The sequence below is a fragment of the Aulonocara sp. 'chitande type north' Nkhata Bay genome, linkage group LG13 (assembly GCF_057382095.1).
Source record: "Aulonocara sp. 'chitande type north' Nkhata Bay isolate Kocher_YH1m ecotype deep benthic linkage group LG13, A_spYH_male_GT1.1, whole genome shotgun sequence".
Taxonomy (NCBI): Eukaryota; Metazoa; Chordata; class Actinopteri; order Cichliformes; family Cichlidae; genus Aulonocara; species Aulonocara sp. 'chitande type north' Nkhata Bay.
Genome location: NC_141356.1, coordinates 30,863,758 through 30,882,607, shown reverse-complemented (window position 1 = coordinate 30,882,607; position 18,850 = coordinate 30,863,758). Strand labels below are relative to the sequence as shown.

Here is an 18,850-nt window from a genome sequence, read left to right as displayed (position 1 = left end):
GACTTCCTCAAAAAGATGAATCAGAAGTGCCGCACATACACAAACACACTCAGGCTTGAGCTTGGATCTTCTAACCAACAGCGAGAAAGCAGATCATGATTTTTTTGGTAATTACCGGTCTGGCGCTGGAGATTCTTGCAGTTGCAGGTGTAGGTAAGTGGATTATGCAATTTTTTATACTTACGTCCAAAATAAGCAGGTATGTCTACTATAAAAACGTTTTTACTGTGATTAAAAGCAACGTGAAATTTAATGGTCAAGCTGCCAAAAGCATTACTGTAGTTTTTACATAAATCTAAAGAAAAGCTCAGATAAGTGCAGTTTTTGGGTACTATGTGGATTTATACACATTTAATGCTCTGGTGAGTTTTTAAGCAGATTAGCAGTGTTACTGGAAAACCAGGCACAGAGCAATAAACAATGTCGGGCTTTGGCCACACAAGAAGTTGTTAGAGTGAACAGGTCATTCTTGTTTTGTCCACATTAATAAAATATCACTAGCTGTAACCTTTAACAAACAAAAAAAGTGATATGAAAGAGAGTAAGTTTGTGCACTGTTGCTCTTCATCTTCATTTGTACAGACAAGATCAGGTCAGACATGGCTCCATATTCTCCCCAAAGCCTTATTAAGTTATTCATGCCCCATCTGGAAGATTTAATGCTCCCATTAGCATACATCCGCATGAGTCAGCTATGTCCTTTGCCCCTTCTGTGCTGTTGGAGCCGGGCACATTTGGTCAGTCGTACGTCTCTCAGAAATGGCCATTAATGCTGTCAGAAGACTCAGACTGCGGATTGATCTGTCTGCTTTTACTTGAGCAGCGTGGTGACAAGATGTACTGTCCATTAGTTGGCGGAGGCCTATATAGTCACAAAATTAGACAAATAGCACAGTCTGCACTGTACTGTATGTGTTTGCCTTCACGTCTCTGGTGAGCTTCGTTCTGTCAGGTGTCACACACAAAGCACTTCCATGATCTGTCTGCTTATTCAGCCCTGCGAATACTGTCTGTTAAACCCTTCTTTTCCTCTCATTGCCCACTCCCTCATGCCGTCACCTTTTGTTTTATGTCTGCCCCTTAATTACACTGTTAAAAAGGGCATGAAGAAGGGAAATACTATTGATCGTTTTCCTGCACTTTGTTTATTCTCCCTGTTCAGTCGCTCTCTCTTGATTCTGCTGGCAGTAGTGAAAAGAGTCACCACTGACAGAACTCATTGGCTAAAGAGGCCTTTGAGGACAGCTTGTTGGCTTTTAGTCCAATTAAGCTGTTTCCATCTATCTGGCCAATCCAAAGCTTTCATGGTAACAAATGGTCAAGTGGGCAAAGTACCTAATGGTGTTAACTTGAATTCAAATATACAATAGAGCGCGCACCAAAGCCTCTTTCTGAGCCTTTATATGCCAAACTTCTTTCTCAATGATTCATCATTTACAGTTTAAATGATTTATATTAAACACATTTATCTTACTTTTTAAGGATCTAATCATGTGGTGCTTATTTTCTCCCTTCCCACCACCCCGCCTCAGTCTTGGACCCCTGCTCTGCGTACATCAGCTTGAACGAACCGTGGAGGAACACAGACTACCACGTCAACCAGTCATCCGGCGTGCCCCTGTGTGACAGCCACGTCTCCGGTGAATGGTATCGCTTCACAGGCATGGCCGGGGATGCCATGCCCACCTTCTGCATCTCCGAGAATCACTGTGGCACACACGCCCCCATTTGGCTCAATGGCAGCCACCCAAAGCTCCATGAGGGCATCATCACCCTGCCTGTCTGCGCCAGCTTCAGCAACAACTGCTGCCAGTGGAACGCCAGCGTGGATGTGAAGGCCTGTCCTGGAGGATACTTTGTGTACCGCCTGCCAAGGCCGTCAGTCTGCTTCCATGTGTACTGTGGCCGTGAGTGAGCATGTCGGATGTGACATCTGTTGGTTCGTGAGATGCTTTTTTCAGTAGCCTGACTTTGTTGTTTTTGTGTGTTGCAAAGATTTCTACGATATTTGCGATGAGGCCGACTGCACGGGTCCCACGTGTCCGCAGTCTGACTGCCGCTGCGCCCCTGGAAATGTCCTGGGACCAGACGGACAAACATGCCTGGGTGAGACATGCAGAGAGGGAGGAAGTGGAGGAGACAGATAAATTGTGCAACAGACAGAGATAAGCGAGGGAACACGGAAGACAGATAGGCTGGAAACGTTTCGTGGAAAACAACAAGAAAAATCAATCCAGCTGGATTTGCAGTCGGTTCACCCAACTGTTTTATTTTCTAATTAAGCTGTTCCTATGTTATTCCTCATTTACCCAACGTAATATCCAGTGGCAAGTAGGGTGACGATTGCTGCTCTATGTATTTATATCACCTATAGCACGATCATTTGTACAAGACATTCATTCACAAAGAGATTGGTATACCAAGGTATAAAGTATACAAATATGAATATATTAATATTTAAGTCTTGTCTTGTGTGTTGGTTCACTCATATCCCCAAATCGTTCAACTGGTAATCTTTCTCTTAACTATTTTCACTGTTCATTACTTATTTTTAATGAGCCTATCACAACGTCTTTAGAATATTAATATTAAAATAAAGCTTATTTTATTTTAAGGAGCAGAGCCTGATTTAAAAAAGCAACAGAAGCAATCAAACATTTTAAAATACTGATTTATGGTATACGCTCAAGGTGAGCATCTGCAGGTGTACGTGTGTGTGTTTGTGTGTGGCATACCGGGGCTTAATGATGGTTGACAGGCATGCTAGGGCAGCCTGGCCAGTTTGAAATTTACCATAATCTCATTATTCATCCATCTACCAAATCTGCCAGTCCTCACCTCAGTAATTACGTTCTCATTTCTTCCTTTTGGCTCACTCTTTCTTCGCTCTTTTGCACTCTCACTTTTGTTTCACCGCACACTTTTATTTCATCCATCATTATTTCTTTACTGGGCCTCTCAGGATTATAAATGCAGGTTTAAAGTCCTTTAAAGTTGATGTATCATTCCTAAGTGGATGGCCTCAAGGTGATACACTCCACTCTACCCATCTGCTGCTCAGTTATTTAAAACGAAACTCATCTGATATTAATATCTGAACCTGTGTGTGTGTGCTCAGATGTGAACGAATGCGATCAGGGCAACGGTGGCTGTGCAGAGGTATGCGTGAACACCAAAGGCTCTTGGCGCTGTGAGTGCGGACGAGGCCGTGTGCTGGATGAGGATGGACGCACCTGTAGAGGTCCAAGCACAGGCGTGCACTTATGTGTATTTGTTGTACAGAGATGAGTAAACTGGACACACACACACACACACACACACACACACCTCCAAATACTCTCCTGTTCTCTGTGTTGAAGAGATAGCAGGCTGTCATGTTAACAATGGAGGCTGCAGTCATGGCTGCTCCGCTCTGCTGGACTCCTATCAGTGCCACTGTCCCAGAGGGCTGGAGCTGGGAGAGGACAAGCGCACGTGTCAAGGTGCGTGTGTGAGTGAGAAAAAAAGGTAGATATCAGTGATAGGTAATCAATCGGGCAAAAAAAGAAGCAGCCGTGAAGATAAATGTTTGGATTTATCTCATCTGATTTTTCAGCAGAGATATGAGGTGAGTGCATTTCTTCAGGTTTATTATTACTGTTGTCAGGGACGACCTATAATCATATTTGAAGAGAATAACATGATTGGCCTTTTCTAGAGAGCCTTTTTTGAGAATCAAGAAAAATTGTCTGTTGTCTGTTTGTTTTTTTTGTTTTTTTGTCATTTATGAAAGAAGACTCCAAAGAAAAAAACATTTTTATTATGGTTTATTGAGCAGATTAAGTTTTTGATTAACAGTTCACTAGATAATAAATCAAGAAAAAAATGTTCTTTTAAGTCAGAATGCAAAAACATTCACCTGTAAACATTATTTTATTCTTGATTTATTTCTCAGTGATCAAGCACTAATGTTGTCAAAAGAGTACAAACAAAATCAAGGCTTTTGGATTTAAATCCCTTGAACAACAGTTTGCCAAAACATAAAAGGAATGATGCTGATATTCACAGTGGGGGAGCTGGAGCCAGCAATACTTTGTTTATGGAAATAAGATGTAATTGCCAAAACTGACAATTTGTTTCTTTTCCTTGCGCAACACATAAAAAACAACAGCACGGCATCACATGTTCAGAAATTTCCAGCAAGAAAGTGATAAATCAGTAGAAACTACTTAGAAAAGTTAAGCGGCCACTAGTGGTAGAATGAAGCAGTGTCTTGGGGCGGCTGTGGCTCAGGAGATAGAGCTGGTCGTCTACGTATTGGAAGGTCAGTAGTTCGATGGCTCATCCTGGCTCCTGTAGTTGCTCCTTGTTTTTCTGCTGATAGAACTCGGCAGCTTGCTTTTACTGGTTTCTGTATCATTACTTCTCGCCACAGGGCATCATACTGTGTGATGTGGCATATGTTGTTGTATAATGATCACACATCTGTGAGATCATTTTAAGCAGCTTTTTGTTGTTTTATCCATGTAATAGTTGGCGATTTCTGTTTTATAGTGTTATAAAGAATCTGTGATATCTTTGACTCCCCCCTCTGCAGTTCCTGTCCAGTGTGATTCCAGCTCTATTACAGTATCAGTTCCTAAGGACCTTGTAGGCGGCCTGGAGCTCTTTCTCTCCAACTCATCTTGTCGGGGTGTCTCCAATGGCACACACATCAACCTCAACTTCAGCCTCAAGACATGTGGCACAGTAGTTGAGGTCAGAGGAACTGGGGTGGAATTTTTGATAGAATGTGCCCTGGGTTAAATATGTAAGCCGAAGGCTTTGAAAAATGAGCAGTGCACTTTAATATGGGTTGCTCAAGCTTGTTACTAACTGAAAAACCCATTAATGTAATATAAATGTTCGCTCTCAGGTGACAGCTAATAAGATTGTAGGGACCAATCTGGTGACAGGTCTCCCAAGGAGCAGCCCAGGAAGCAGCGGGGACTTAATAGTCCGCACCGGCAAGTTGGTGCTCCCAGTTACCTGTGAGTTCCCCAGGGAATATCAGGTTTCAGACGGATACCAGGCAAGCCAGCGCAACTCAGCCCTAGAGCTGGAGGGCCACAGTGAGGGGGTCTTCACTTTCTCCTTAGAGCTTTTTAAGGATGCCCAGTTTTCAGAGGCCTACCGCACCCCACCCCAGCTCCGCCTGCATGACTCCCTCTTCTTTGGGGTTGAGCCTAAGGAGAGAGTGGATGGTCTCTCTTCCCTGGTGGAGAGCTGCTTTGCTACACCGGGGCCCAAAGCTGACCAGGCCCTCAAGTACTACCTCATCAGAGATGGGTGAGTGTAGGTTTCATGTTATTTCATTTCATATATAATGTATATATTTATGTGCCTTATTTGTTTCTTCAATTAATCACTGTCTGTTTTGCAGCCCTCTACTGGCCAAAGATATAATGCAATAATCTACTTTAAATTAAAAATTGTCTTTACATTTGCAGGCGACAGATAGATGTCTGAAGAAATAATCAAAACAATCAGTCTGGTGTAAATAGCCACGCAAACAGATTTTACTTTATTTATTTATCAGAAAAGACGTTTCTGCCTTGCTAACAATAGAAGTGCATTGAGTTCCAGTTATTGTAGTAAATGTCATCAGTATGAGATCCCACTGCTGTGTCTTATAAAGGTCTTCTTGGCATCAGGTGCTCAACAGTTATCCAACTGGAAATCACTCTTTCAGCTGAAAAATGTCACTCTGTCTTGTACTCTGACTAGTTCAGAAAAAATACAACACATAGTTTTGGGTAGAAAAATGGAAACAAAATTTTTAAAATGTATGAAACACGCTTTTTTCCAGTGAATGCAGTTTTCCTCTGCAGACACAATAGGTCATCACTAAATCTATATTCATGCTTGCCAACAAATGCGGCAGGCTGTCAGGACCTTGAAGCATCTAATCTCTTAATGAAGTGCCTTGTTAGAAACATTTATGGATCTCTTTTTACTGCATTAAGATGCATGTGTGACTCTAGTTTCTCTCTTTGGCTTCCTACGCAGATGTATTGCTGATGAAACAATGACACAGTACTCGTCAAAGGACCAGCTCTCTAAGCACTACCAGGTCCCCGTCTTCAAGTTCATTGGCAAGGACAACCGAGTGAGTAAAAGGAGCATGCTGGGAGCCAGCTGGCGAATGTGTGTGGACTTATGCCTGCATAGCTCTATACTGCAAAGACTGTATTAATAGACCATGTGAATTAGAAGAATCCTTTACACTGTGAAGGCAGTCTCAAAATATCAAAACAAGCTTGCTTCCTCTGTTTACAGCAAGTGTTCCTGCACTGCCAGGTGCTAGTGTGCCGGGCAGGAGACTCCCGCTGTGCTCAGCGCTGTCGGGGACGCGTCCGACGGGAGGTTCAGACGGATGAACCTCAGGAGCAGCACGCATTGAGCGCAGGCCCCATCATTATCCTGCCTTAATCATGGCAATTATACAATGCTATCAACACAAACATCAACAAAAAAGCCATGAAATTAAACAATCAGCACAGTTGCATTTAAACTGAAGTGAACACTTTATGGTTTTTCTCACTTTCTGTCATTCGTACACTATTTGAGTGGTGCTTTTCCAGATTAAACATGCGTAGAGTTTGAGATAATAAAGTCAGCGTGTCAGTGTTTGTGCACGTAATCCTTATGAGCCAAAAGCTCAGATCTTAGACTGTGCTGAACATTCAGTTTCAGACTTGTTTTGTACTCTTGTAATTTGTAAGATGTCAAAGAAAGGGATACCCAGCTCTGGCTATAAGAAAACCTCACCCACCTTCTACACCCACCTTTTTTTTTTTTTTTTGAGAAGAAGCCAAGCAGAAAAAAGATGGTTTAAAGAAAGAGGAGTTAAAACAGCTTGAACTGACAATTGGCACCAAGGCCAGTTGTAAGATGAATAAGGATAATTTTGAGCAGCTTTAGTAGAGTCCAAAAATAAAAATATAGAGATGGACATAAGCATGATGGAACCCCTTTAAAAAGGAATCGTCCAGTTCAGTTGATCTGGTAATCCGGAGAGTAAATAAATGTAGACATAGACACAAAGAAGCCAAGCGCACTGTATATATGTGTATACAGTATATCCTCCTTCTGCTGTTATTTATATTGTTGGAGATAACTTTTATTCTCATTAACACATCATAACAAGTTTGCGTCTGTTGGACTTGCAGCACATTATGCTGACCTTAAAGTGAATGACATTTCGATTAAAAAGCGAGAAAGGCGCCACACATCACTCATAACAGCTACAACATGAGAGATGATTTTCTGGGTCACACTTTCAGGCATTTCCCAGGCTTGATTACAGCTTAGAGACTTAGTGGATTTATGGAAGTGGTTTATTTCTCACCCCATCTCCAACTTAAAAAAACCCCCACCCCATCTAAAACATCTGTAAGATGCGTTCTGACTCATTTGCTTGGTGTAATCGATGAGGAGCACGCCACACATCACAGTGTGCTGGGAAAGAAATATCAGAACCCCGCGTCTGGAAATTATGCATAAGCTTCATCACTCCGACAATTAATCTGGAGTTAATCGTGTCAGTTTAGCTGCAATTAGTCTTTAATGTATTCATAAACATAACAAATAACTGGCAAATAACTTACATCAAGCATTAACATAGTAGGCATTAGATTTACATGACACTGACTTAAGGTTTGAGCAGCTTGACAAATTTAAGATAGCAGCACACAAGGAGCCTTGAGCACCACAGTAATTATCTGGTGTCTTTCTGTCTAGAGGAAATTAATCCGGTGACAGTATCCTTTCTATCTTCCCGTCACACACTTTGTTTGGAGTCATCAAGTAATTTATGGTAATGGAGTCATTGTCAAGTGTTCCTCTGACTGTGAGGTGTCCACACTTGAAAAAGACCAGACTTTGACATAGAGTCAATTGGCCTAAAATGAGGAGCATGGCGAGTGAATATGCACGAACAATTGTGAATAAATCCAAAGAAATTGTTCACTTAAATTCCTCTTTTATGTCTTTTTCAATCTCTGGCCTCTGAATCTTGAGAGGGCTCTTGTGAGGCATCTCGTCTATGAAGGAAAAAAAAAAGAAGCCTATAAATGCACGCTATGCGTGTGAAAATATGACTCTGTTAGTTGTCTTCAAAAGCACACAGATGATGTCCATAGTGTTCTGTGTCACAGTTCATCCCTCTCCTCTCCCTCGCAGACACACGCTGCCCTCTGGCTGTTCATGTAAGGTCTGCAACCAAGAGTCCAAACTGTGTTGTAGAGAGCGTCTGCCATCGATTCACAGGCTAGGAGAAAAAAATATGAGAGAGGAGGGACGCTGATTAATTTATTTTTTCTTCTTTGACAACTTGTGGCTATGCACAGGCAGGAAGAGGGGAAAGTTAAATATCTCACCTTGCACTTTCGAAACAAACCCCAGACTCTTCTTAAGGTCAGAGCAGATGCCATGCAGGCACGAGCGAAACCTGGAGTCACAGTCGTACTTGCTCGTACCGCAGTTTTCGTAGCACATGTCAAGCTGGTTGCAGCACTTTGTCATAGCAGGGATCCCCAGGTCAAGCTGTCAGAGATAGATTGTGTCAGCACAGTCTGCTCAAACCGAACATGTGGCTTTTACAGCCATTAAGGTTGTTAATGATATTGCTTTGAAAGCTGTTGGTGCTATGAACAGGCAACCTACAGCAGCATTCACCTGGAATCCCACCAGAGAGGTGCTGCAGCCGTTGGGCTCTGAGAGCTGGAAGCCAGGACGAGGTTGAGGAAGTTCTCCTGAGAAAACATGGAAGCTTCATTTAGGTCTTGAACTTGACTGCGTTAGCAAACAAATTTCATGAGTTGCTCCTGTTCATCCTCAGGTGTGTATCATTTCACAGATAAGATATACCTTCTGTTTGAGAACATGTATATGGATGATTGAGACGAGGGAAAGCTAAACTCCCACTGATAAACAGATGCATTCAGGTTTCGGTATAAGAAGCCTGAGGCCCAGGCATGTTATCTTGGATCAATAAAGAAGTACTTTAGCCCTGATCGTCGGTCCTGAGGCTCAGAGAGAGAAACTCTTGTCTAAATTAGAGGCATTTTCACTATGTCCTTCGCTACAAGTGAAAAACCTGGGTGTTATTTTTGACTCTGAGCTTGGTTTTATCCCACATATTAAACATGTAACCAAAATTGGATTTTATCATCTAAAAAATATAGCCAGAGTCCGCCCTATTCTCTCTCAGGCCAACACAGAGATGCTGATGCATGCTTTTATTACCAGTCGCATTGATTACTGTAATGCCCTGCTCTCTGGTCTTCCTAAGAAGAATATTTCAACTTTACAACTTTTACAAAACTCTGCAGCTCGTGTGCTGACGAAGACCAGAGGGCGGGCCCACATTACACCGGTTTTAGAATCGCTGCATTGGCTCCCCGTGTGTTTCAGGATCGATTTTAAAGTTCTTTTACTGGTTTTTAAATGTCTTAATGGTCTTGGGCCTTCTTATCTCTCAGATCTGCTTTTACCATACGAACCCTCGCGGACCCTGAGGTCCTCTGGTACTGGCCTTTTGATTGTCCCTAAAGTCAGGACACATACTCACGGAGAGGCAGCGTTTCAGTGGTATGGTCCTCGTCTGTGGAACAGCCTGCCGGAGGAGCTCAGGGCCGCAGAGAACGTACATGTTTTTAAGAACAGGCTCAAGACCCACCTTTTTAATTTAGCTTTTACTTAACGTTTATTTATTTTATGCTTATTTATTCTATCCTGTTATTTTATTATTAATTCAGGCTTTACCTAATATTTATTGATTTTATTCTTATCCATTTTTTAACCTTCTTACTCTATTTATATTTATATTTATATTGTATCCTGTTCTTATTTATTTTATCATTTTACCCTGTATATAGCCTATTGTGGCATATCTCCAGTGTTTCCTCGGAGGGGGCTCTCTGCACCGGGGCTGTGATTGACCGTGGCTGCTGGGTCTCTGGGGGTCCTCTCAGCCTGGCTGGGGGGCTCCTTTGCCTCCCTCCTGCTGTGTGCCTGGAGGCTGCGGTCTGTGACCGGCTCTTGGTGCAGACGGCTCCCTGTTATAGTGTTTCCTCACTTGGCTCATGTGAACCCAGCCCAATTTTTACTCTACATTAAGTGTGCGTGTGGGTGGGCGGGGGGGGGGGGGGGGGGGGGGGGGAAGATATGTATGTATTCACATCATTTATGTTAATGAGAGTGCGGGGAGTGAGTTGGAGGGTGGAGTGGGCTGCTTTTAACTATGTAAAGCACTTTGTGCTACATTTTTTGTATGAAAAGTGCTTTATAAATAAAGATTGATTGATTGATTGATTGATTGATTGATTGATTGATTGATTGATTGATTGATTGATTGATAGCAGTGGAATCGGATCTAAAAGTTGAACTAACCAAAAAATATCTAGTTAAGGAAGCATATTGGAAGTGGAAAACACAGTAATCATTTGAAAATCTGCTGAGGGTCAGAAACATTTTTTGGGGGGAAGCTAAAAACAACAATGTGTAAAAACTCTTCTCAAAATCCCTTAAAGACCGGTGAACTTGAACAGAGAATTTTAAGATGGATTCTTACCATATCTTCTGCAGCGGTACTCACAAACACCATTGTGTCCACCGACCAGTTCCACCAGGGAGTCGAAGTATCCGCGCGCAGTCTGGAAATTATTTCTAATAGAGTTGAGGCCCCAGCTGCTGTCTTCTTGTTCCTGTGCTGTTTTCTGGGACTTGTTTGTCTGAACTGGTCTGATCTCATTCGCCTCTTCCCCAGAAGAAGGTTGTTCCAGGCTCTTAGCTTCTTTAGTAAAAGCTTTCAGAGCAGGGCTGTCTCCAGGAGGCCCATCACTGCCTGGCACTGATTCTTTGACTGTAGCACCTTCTGCTACCACCTGGACATCTTCTTCATGTTTGTCACCTGATTGGCTACCCTTCACACCTATTTCACGCAGCGGTTTGTCACCAAAAACGCTGTTACCTGCGTTTGCCTCAGCTGAAGATGAATCACCTACTTCAACAGCAGTGACACCTTCTTTGGCTACGTCAACAGAGGCATCTTTGGCAGCGACAACTGACTCAGCAGCAGGGCCTCCGTCCTCCTTTGCGTCAGTCTGGTAGTAGCCTAAAGTGGCACACGTCCCTGTGGACAGGCAGAGGAGGAGCAGGACAACAGTCCGAAGCAGCATGGTGTCGAAGTGGCAACAATCCAAGCAGAAGTGAGCCGTCAGTAACAGGATGGGAAGAGCTTAGACTGTGAGGGACAAAAACACACTTTGCCCCGACTGACTCTGTCATCCAGAGCGAAGACTTTGACCTCTGATTAGATTCCGGCAGACAGCAAAGCATTCCCTCATGTCAGGGGCAAAGGTCACCCTCTATCAATCCAAAGAAAAGCTTCAATGATTACACTAATTCTCTGTGATTATTTATCAAATGAGTACTGTCATCAAGGCTTTCTGCACACAGTTATAATTGGATTTCTTTTTCTTTTTTGCTAAGTCATGTGGAATTGAACCTAGAGGAAAATCTCTTTAGGATTCCCGTTAACGCAACATATTTAATACCCCGTTAAAGGAAATACAGCATTAAATAGAAATCCTATCCATGCTGACATTTCTCAAGACATTACAAACCCCTAGACTATCTTCACTGTTTTTGATAAAGGTTACACACAGACACTTCAGCCCTGAATAAGAACAGAGGCAAACTACTGTTAATGTGACATAAGAGAGTGGAAGCATAACAGCATGAACGTTTATGTTATGTTATGATTTCAAGAGTAAAAAAGTTCCGCGGCTCAGCTGGAACATCACTATGTGAAGAATACTAAGCAAATCTTTTCAGTTACACAGTAAAAGCAATATGGGAATTTTGCTTTAGTGCAGGCGTCTTAATTTCCTGCTGACACAATTTTCTCAAAAGTCTCTGCTGCCCTCTAGTGTTTGAAGAGTAGGTTGCTCCCAGTTATTCCATTACTTTATGTTTATATTTTAGATGGATGCTACACTGCTAGTTTATTTATGCAACGCATGACTAACTCTTATACACTCACATAGCATTATATATACAGTATACGTGTTATGTTATTGTATCTTATTTAACACTTAAGCTTTAAAAATTACTGCTAGACTAAAGCATCAGTAAATATAACAAAACAATACTCATAAGGAGGATTTTAAATATCACTGTGTTAATATTTTTGTGCTTTTTCTTACAATGCAGGATTGGAGTGAAGCATTTTAAAATGGTGTCATTGTTTGCTTTCCGATACTAGTAGTTTGTTTACCCACAGTAGCATTTGCAGCACGCTACAGCTGGGAACAAATATTTTCTAACTAATAACGCTGCACTGTTTTGTTGTCGACAGTTCCCAGATGTGATCTGATTAACATCTCTGATTATGAGTCAGCTATATCGACAGCATGGTGCATGATGAGGGTGAGTGTAGTTGAACTAAGTCTGTTAAAGAACAAAAAAAAAATCTGCATTTTGCTTGAGTCAGAGCTCAGGCCTTAACAGAATACAGGTAGAATGAAATGACCACAAGGTGAAGGTTACTGCCAAAAACGAGGTTCAACTATTAACCAAATCTGAGAGTTCACTTAATTTTGTCACACAGCACAGTGAATGTATTATAGGTCTATTCAATAACACAATAACACACGAAAGATTTGTTTCTAAGTTATTAACTTTAGCGCGCTATGATTTTCCATACTTGAAACTGGGGCGACCAGATGATTTTTTAACAAGTTCATGCACACAAACACTTCTGCCACCGCCTTATGGCGACTGGTGACGCCATTCACTCTGCTTGTAGATCTTGGTGTATTTCATCCCACAAAATCCTGTGGTAAAACACAGCATAGCAAGAAGAAGTAAGTAAAAATGGTCACAAACTAATCAAGTGCCACATATTCACTGTTCCACATACCGTCTTATGGCCTTGCTTGCTTTCTCCTTGTTCAGCACTGCGCTGATGTTGTTTTCAAGATCCTTAAAAGACAGCACATCTGACTCTCACATAGTAAACATACATTTGAAATATCTAATACCTGCAATTAAAAACAAACAAACAGACAAACAAAAAACATGCTAAAAAAGACCCCCCTCTCATACCTTGCTAATGACCCTTAGATGCTCATTTGAGGCTATCAGCTTCAATATTTCAGTCTGGAAACAAACAGGCAAAAAGCACATTTCTTGCTAAACTCTTAACTTTGCTCAGTGTGATTTACAAGTTGAGCTATGCCTTTATAAGCCAGTGTGAAATGAGGCCAAATGTAGCACCTGTTGGTCTCTGATATGTCCTTTAGTAGCTGTGGTTGTAACAGTGGACACCAACTTCTCTTCTAGCTCTTCCTCCAGCTGTTTGATTTCCTTCCAAACATTCATTACTTGAAGCCTCTTGAACTGGATGCTGTCAGAATAGCCAGAGACACTCACAGTATCCTGCAGCCCTGACCGACATGTATCTGTTCAAACACAGATGAGGTGAACATGAATGCAATGCATAGAGAACTGATAAGAATTGATGCGTACTCATCATGGGCATGAATGCCATGGTAACTTTGGGCTTAATTTCTTTGAATTGTTGTTTACAGATGGGAGATGCTTTACAATTCCACCAGGGTGGCGTGATTGTAAAGCATACATCTTTAATGACTTAAAAAAACAAGAATTTGGTGCAGAAGTTTGGATTTTCTCTAATCTACACAGGGTCAAAAGCACACATACAGACTCAAAAATATACAAACATTCACTTAAATCTTTTAATATGTGGTGCTAAAAGTTCTACAATGTCTTTTAACTTGACATGGTCCATTAACTTCTTGCTAGTGATGATTGACTACAACTGGTAATTTCTCTTTGCCAGCATAGAAAAAATCCTTTGACAGTAGTCAATGGATTGACCAACACTGAGAAGAATGAGAAAAAGCACAAGTAATGCAGATGTGGCACCATGTTGTCAAGGTCTGGAAGAAGAGCCAAACTGTCACCCTCAGATGGGAAGAAATTAGGATGTTCAGAGACAATCAAACAACTGCCAAGACTAAAGCTTGTCATACGCTGGGAAATGCTGGAATAGCGTCATTACTATGGACTAAGAGGGTGCTCAACAAGAAAGAAGCCTTTGCACCAAAATGAAGTTCTTCAGGCTTGACTAAAATGTGCAGCGGTCTACATGAACAAGTCAAAAATCTTCTGGAGAAAAGTTTTATGGTCAGAGAAGGCAAAGATTGAGCTATTTGGCCATGGTGACAAGAGGTATGTTCGGAGGAGTAAAGGAGGCTTTCAAAGCTAAAAACACGTATCAGCTGCCAAGCATGGTGGCGGTAGGATCTGGCTCTGGGGCTGATTTACTGCCAGGGGTACTGACACATTAAACAAAGTGGAAGGAATCCAAATTCTTCAACTTCACCTCAAATCAACAGCTAGATGACTGAAACTTGGAGACAACTGGGTGTTCCAACAGGACAATGATCTCAAAGACACATAAAAACTGGTTTTGGAGTGGATAAAGCAGGTTAACATTAAAACATTCTGGAACGGCATTCCCAAAACGCTGACCTCAACCTAATTAAAATTATGGTCTAAAAGCTTCATTCATTAAAAGGTCTGAATTACTATGACATTCATAACGATAGTGATCCTAACTGCATATGAAGACATCCCTGCTGGGATTAGAAAGTGACCACTGACACTACAACGTTGTTTGTTATGACTGTTGGCACCAAAAAGTGATTATTTGTTCACTCTTAAAGACCGCAGATATATCTAAAACTTAGCATGCTGTATAGAAAATTAACTGTTTACTAACAATAAGGTACAAAAAATATGTTAAGGTCTTAAGACTTACTTTTCTTGTAACTGTCCTTCGGGTGCATGGCAGCTGAAATGTTCTGTAACTCATTTTGGACCCTGAGGTTTGAAAGGACAAACACACTTCAACTAAAGAGAATGTACATAAGTACAAGCCTGCTGTTGATACTTTGTTTTGTGGTACCGTTTCTTCTCCTCTAGAGCTCTTCTAGCCTCATGCTCCAGCCTGCAAACCTCCTTTTCAGCATCGTCCAACTTGGTTTCGCTTACTTTGAGTGAAGTATTCGGTGACTGAAGCAAGAACAAAACATTAGGACCTAAATTATTTTCCAAAAAAGCAAAAGATGCTTGAGATTAATGCTGCTAGTAGCTAGTAGCTGCTGTTATTGTGTATATATTTATTTATATTTATATTTCTTCATACATTCTTATATAGTTCTATATTGTGTATTTTGTTGTACAGTTATTTTATTTTCAACTTTAATTTATATATTTTATCTTATTCCTTCCCAGTTAAATTTACCCTTCATTCTAATTTGTGTTGTACAGTTATTTCATTTTTAACCTTAATTTATATTTTATTCCTTCTTAGTTAAATTTACCCTTTTTAATTTTTCATATTTATTTCCTATCTTATTCATAGTCTTTTCCTTTTTTGTTTTCTTTAGGTCACGAGCAGTTGTCCAAGCATTTCACTACATATCGTACTGTGTATGACTGTGTACGTGACAAATAAAATTTGAATTTGAATTTGAAATTGGCTACTGCTGAAGAACTAAAGGTTTTATCCTTCTCTGTGGGAAGTTTAAATATTTACTGTTTAAACCTTGTTTAGAAATACGTGTAGGCTTTTTTTTTTAAAGAAACATTAACTGTAGACAAGGGACTGAAAATACCCACAAAATCAAATAACGAACTCTGTGACAAGCGGCATCTTTGACTCTTTGTACTGTGAGGAAATCTACGAATATCAGCACTGTTGTTTTCCTTTTTTATGTAAAACAATTTCCATTCTTTAAAGGCAAAATGAGCATGAGAATATATTGTATAGGAACACTATGAATGAATGTCTTTGACACAAAAATGTCTGAATATCACAGTCATTTCTCAGGTTATATCTTCAGTATGTGTGTCTTTGGGCAGTGTTCCTTACCAGGCTGCGTGGTGAGGACTGCAAACTCATCAGGTGGTTGACGTATAAATCATATTCTGTCTGGAAGAGAAAAGAAAGCTTTATTACAGACTGAGAATTATGTTGATTTAAAAAAATGTCCTTGTAGAAAATCCTTCAGAAAAAGATTTTAGAAATTGTATGCACTGCAGCTTACTACCATGTTTAATAATAACAAAAAAAGGATTTCAGCTGCATGAAAAGTAAAATTGTGCACTTTGCAAACTGCAGCATGGGAAGTCTTTTTACTGACAGTCTAAGCAAAACTATCATGTGCAAAAGAAACTTGAGGCATTCGTTATGAATGAGCAGTAATGGAACCATCGCCCTCTGATGACCTCCTCTCTGATGCATCGCGACCAGGTTCCAGTGGCTGCTCTACTTGTACTTGCTACTCCAGGGACTCACTCTCTCTTGGCTCTAATACATCTGTCGGTACATGCTAAAAATGAGCTGGTGGGTACAGAGGAAATGGAAAAACCTTAATTTCCCTCAGGATGCGTCCAAACACTGGCGAGTCTTCACATACATCATCAAAGACGTCACTGAACACCGCAAGGCGGTCTCTGCTGGGCCAGCTCTGCGCAGACAACTTAATCAACCCCTGCGCACAAGACCACACACACAATATTAGCAGGTTAAAAGTGTGTTAGAGTGTATGCATGTTGAAGTCTGTGCATGTCTTTACCCTGTGTTCAGAGAGCACTTTAGGTTTACTATATCATGCAAAATGCAAAAAAAGAAAGAAAAAAGCAATTACAGACAGTTTATTGATGTCATGGTTTGTGTCACAATCCTCACCTCTTGCAGTTTCCTTGCATGCATTTCAGCAACATTTTTTACAGCCCAGAGGTCCGGTTTGGCCATGACTTGCCAGCCAAAGCATTTTTTCTTCTCTTGCTGGTTTTGGTTGTTCAGGCTGTCCTGGTCAGAACGGCTCAATGTGAAATGATGATTTACCCCCAGATCAGATGGAGATTTAGTTTTTTTCTGAGAACAAGCTTTCTGCTGGACAGGCAAAGTCCTTGAGGGACGGTAAACTATATGAGATAGACTTATATGTTCTCTTCTTTCAGGATGTGATGTATGATCTTGTGTGTACCCCAAGACTCTAGGCTCTACTAAAGCTGTGCCAGAAGTGAGCTCAGGGGGGAACTCTTTCATTTCATTCTTTTTTGCCTTTGTCTGTATCTGCTGGAGAGATAGTGGGTTTCGACTTTCTTCTTGGCTCCAAAAAACCGACTTTGTCTCCTCTTGAGGCTGACTCTGGTTCAGGCTGCGAGGCCCCAGATGACCCGAGGAGTAGGCCAGGATATCAGCCTTCTGCCCGGCTTCAGCCGCCAGCAGCAGTCTGTGGATATCACTCCCATAGCGCCCAGGCTTTGGCTTCACACTGCTGGACATGGCTGTGAAGGCCAACTTATTGTTGTATAGTTGTTTTAAAGACATACGAGTAATAATATCTAATTATCTCAAGAGGTGTACAATTTCTTAAAATATTAAAAACATTCGTTATTCTTTCTGGTGAATAGAAATGCACCCTAAAAAGGAATTTTTCTCTCAAACGAAATCAAAATGACTTAAATTTTATGGTAAATCCAGACACTGCACAAATAATTCAAAGAGAGTTTACGCTTATAGCAAAACTACTAGTGCCTCACATTCACGTGATTAATTTATTTACTAAAGATCGTGCTGCAGGATAACAGAATGAAATAAACTCTCATTAATGACCTCACCTGTTAGCTAACTGTAATTTGGACAGGCTCAGGGCAGAAAACAAACTTTCTTCATGGCCGCAGCAGTCTGTGCTTCACTCGGTTGCCAAGGTGATCGAAGTGCGTAATGTTTGTGCTGCGTTCAGTGTCCCGATAATAATCGTACCCGTGAGCTTTCAGGCGCTAGTCCTCACCTGGACCTGACGAAGAAAACAGCTGGAGCGAGATTGTAGAGTACTCTATGCGTTAAGTAAGTTTGTGTTCATAGATATCTAAACATTAACGCAATTATGGGATCAGCTTACTTATATTCAAAGAAGGAAACTATTAAAAACATTTACATCTATAAAAAAAAAATTGTTTCATTATTTGATAAGAACTCCAGTGCTCTTCAATAAATACTACATATGTTCCTGCACAGAACGAAAAATTAATACAAATCTTTGTGAAATGGGGAAATGTTGTTACTTGTAAAAACTTTATTCAAACTCTTCACTTCATCTTCACCTGGTTCTTTGTAATAAGTGGGTTATTATGTGCATTAAACACAGGGTCCTGAGGGAGTAGGAGAAAAACAGTGAAACATGGACTCAGGGTTCAAGTCACCAGAATACACAGATGGCAAAATTGAACATGAATAAAAAAACTGTAATGTATTTTATTGTACATTAATATGGTTGTGTTGCAACAACGTTTTGCATTCATTTGCATTCTTATTTTGTCCACTACCTCAACATGTAAAATGTTATCATTAGAGGTTTATTTAATGACTATTCACATATGAAATGCCACAGTCCATCTCTAGTCTGAGCAATGACTTAATTTAAGTAATTTAAGTTCCCTTAGTCAAAATGTAAATTTAAATTGATCATCTCTGTGGGAAGAATGCAGTCAGATTAAATATTGTTCATATTGTTTACTGAGAATTTGTAAAGAAATGTTTTTTAATAGTCAGTAGGCAATGGCACCAAAAAGATACTACATAATTATATGAAAAAATATGAAAGTAAGACAGAATTGTACAGTGAGTCATCTTTTTGTCTTTTTACTCCATCAATCCAAATGTGCTTAAACTTTCCCTCCCTCCATAGCACCAGCTGCCAACTGTTTAACACAGTGATGGATC

The 18,850-nt window shown here is 40.7% G+C and overlaps 3 protein-coding genes across 7 annotated transcripts; 1 reads left to right on the top strand and 2 right to left on the bottom strand.

Annotated features, from left to right (window-relative positions):
• oit3 (oncoprotein induced transcript 3) lies at window positions 1-6,633 on the top strand. Its single transcript, XM_086259854.1, has 9 exons — window positions 1-153; window positions 1,533-1,907; window positions 1,996-2,106; window positions 3,119-3,241; window positions 3,360-3,482; window positions 4,577-4,737; window positions 4,895-5,307; window positions 6,028-6,127; window positions 6,298-6,633. The coding sequence occupies exons 1-9, from the start codon at window positions 96-98 to the stop codon at window positions 6,448-6,450; spliced, it is 1,617 nt and encodes a 538-aa protein (XP_086115980.1). The 5' UTR covers window positions 1-95; the 3' UTR covers window positions 6,451-6,633.
• pla2g12b (phospholipase A2, group XIIB) lies at window positions 6,296-11,209 on the bottom strand. Of its 2 annotated transcripts, none has more exons than XM_086259859.1 (4): window positions 10,595-11,209; window positions 8,686-8,774; window positions 8,400-8,565; window positions 6,296-8,290 (listed from the first exon to the last, which is right to left on the bottom strand). In XM_086259859.1, the coding sequence occupies exons 1-4, from the start codon at window positions 11,199-11,201 to the stop codon at window positions 8,172-8,174; spliced, it is 981 nt and encodes a 326-aa protein (XP_086115985.1). In that variant the 5' UTR covers window positions 11,202-11,209; the 3' UTR covers window positions 6,296-8,171. The 2 variants fall into 2 exon arrangements, with proteins under 2 accessions (XP_086115985.1, XP_086115986.1); XM_086259860.1 differs by having other exon boundaries at window positions 6,351-8,290; window positions 8,698-8,774.
• Window positions 11,210-11,259: 50 nt separating this feature from the next.
• Window positions 11,260-17,852, bottom strand: LOC147316390 (uncharacterized protein C6orf118-like). 4 transcript variants are annotated; one of them, XR_015124477.1, is made up of 10 exons: window positions 16,808-17,455; window positions 16,488-16,610; window positions 15,989-16,048; window positions 15,020-15,126; window positions 14,873-14,934; window positions 13,303-13,487; window positions 13,132-13,185; window positions 12,947-13,008; window positions 12,731-12,860; window positions 11,260-11,390 (listed from the first exon to the last, which is right to left on the bottom strand). XR_015124477.1 is itself a non-coding variant. In XM_086259857.1 (10 exons), the coding sequence occupies exons 2-10, from the start codon at window positions 17,408-17,410 to the stop codon at window positions 12,818-12,820; spliced, it is 1,299 nt and encodes a 432-aa protein (XP_086115983.1). In that variant the 5' UTR covers window positions 17,411-17,412; window positions 17,746-17,852; the 3' UTR covers window positions 11,544-12,817. The 4 variants fall into 4 exon arrangements, 3 of the variants coding, with proteins under 3 accessions (XP_086115983.1, XP_086115984.1, XP_086115981.1); XM_086259857.1 differs by lacking the exon at window positions 11,260-11,390 and adding an exon at window positions 17,746-17,852 and having other exon boundaries at window positions 11,544-12,860; window positions 16,808-17,412; XM_086259858.1 differs by lacking the exon at window positions 11,260-11,390 and adding an exon at window positions 17,746-17,815 and having other exon boundaries at window positions 11,544-12,860; window positions 16,808-17,425.
• Window positions 17,853-18,850: the final 998 nt, after the last annotated feature.

What these genes read in the sequence shown, in the direction of transcription:
- pla2g12b (XM_086259859.1), bottom strand. Translation starts at nt 11,201, where the DNA reads ATGCTGCTTCGGACTGTTGTCCTGCTCCTCCTCTGCCTGTCCACAGGG. An exon ending in GTACCGCTGCAGAAGATATG is followed by an intron (nt 8,775 to 10,594) that starts GTAAGAATCCAT and finishes ATGTTTTCTCAG; the next exon opens with GAGAACTTCCTCAACCTCGT. An exon ending in GATTCCAGGTGAATGCTGCT is followed by an intron (nt 8,566 to 8,685) that starts GTAGGTTGCCTG and finishes TATCTCTGACAG; the next exon opens with CTTGACCTGGGGATCCCTGC.
- oit3 (XM_086259854.1), top strand. Translation starts at nt 96, where the DNA reads ATGATTTTTTTGGTAATTACCGGTCTGGCGCTGGAGATTCTTGCAGTT. An exon ending in GGATGGACGCACCTGTAGAG is followed by an intron (nt 3,242 to 3,359) that starts GTCCAAGCACAG and finishes TCTGTGTTGAAG; the next exon opens with AGATAGCAGGCTGTCATGTT. An exon ending in TACTACCTCATCAGAGATGG is followed by an intron (nt 5,308 to 6,027) that starts GTGAGTGTAGGT and finishes CTTCCTACGCAG; the next exon opens with ATGTATTGCTGATGAAACAA.
- LOC147316390 (XM_086259855.1), bottom strand. Translation starts at nt 17,455, where the DNA reads ATGTCTTTAAAACAACTATACAACAATAAGTTGGCCTTCACAGCCATG. An exon ending in GAAGGACAGTTACAAGAAAA is followed by an intron (nt 13,488 to 14,872) that starts GTAAGTCTTAAG and finishes GTGTTTGAACAG; the next exon opens with ATACATGTCGGTCAGGGCTG. An exon ending in ATCTAAGGGTCATTAGCAAG is followed by an intron (nt 13,009 to 13,131) that starts GTATGAGAGGGG and finishes CTGTCTTTTAAG; the next exon opens with GATCTTGAAAACAACATCAG.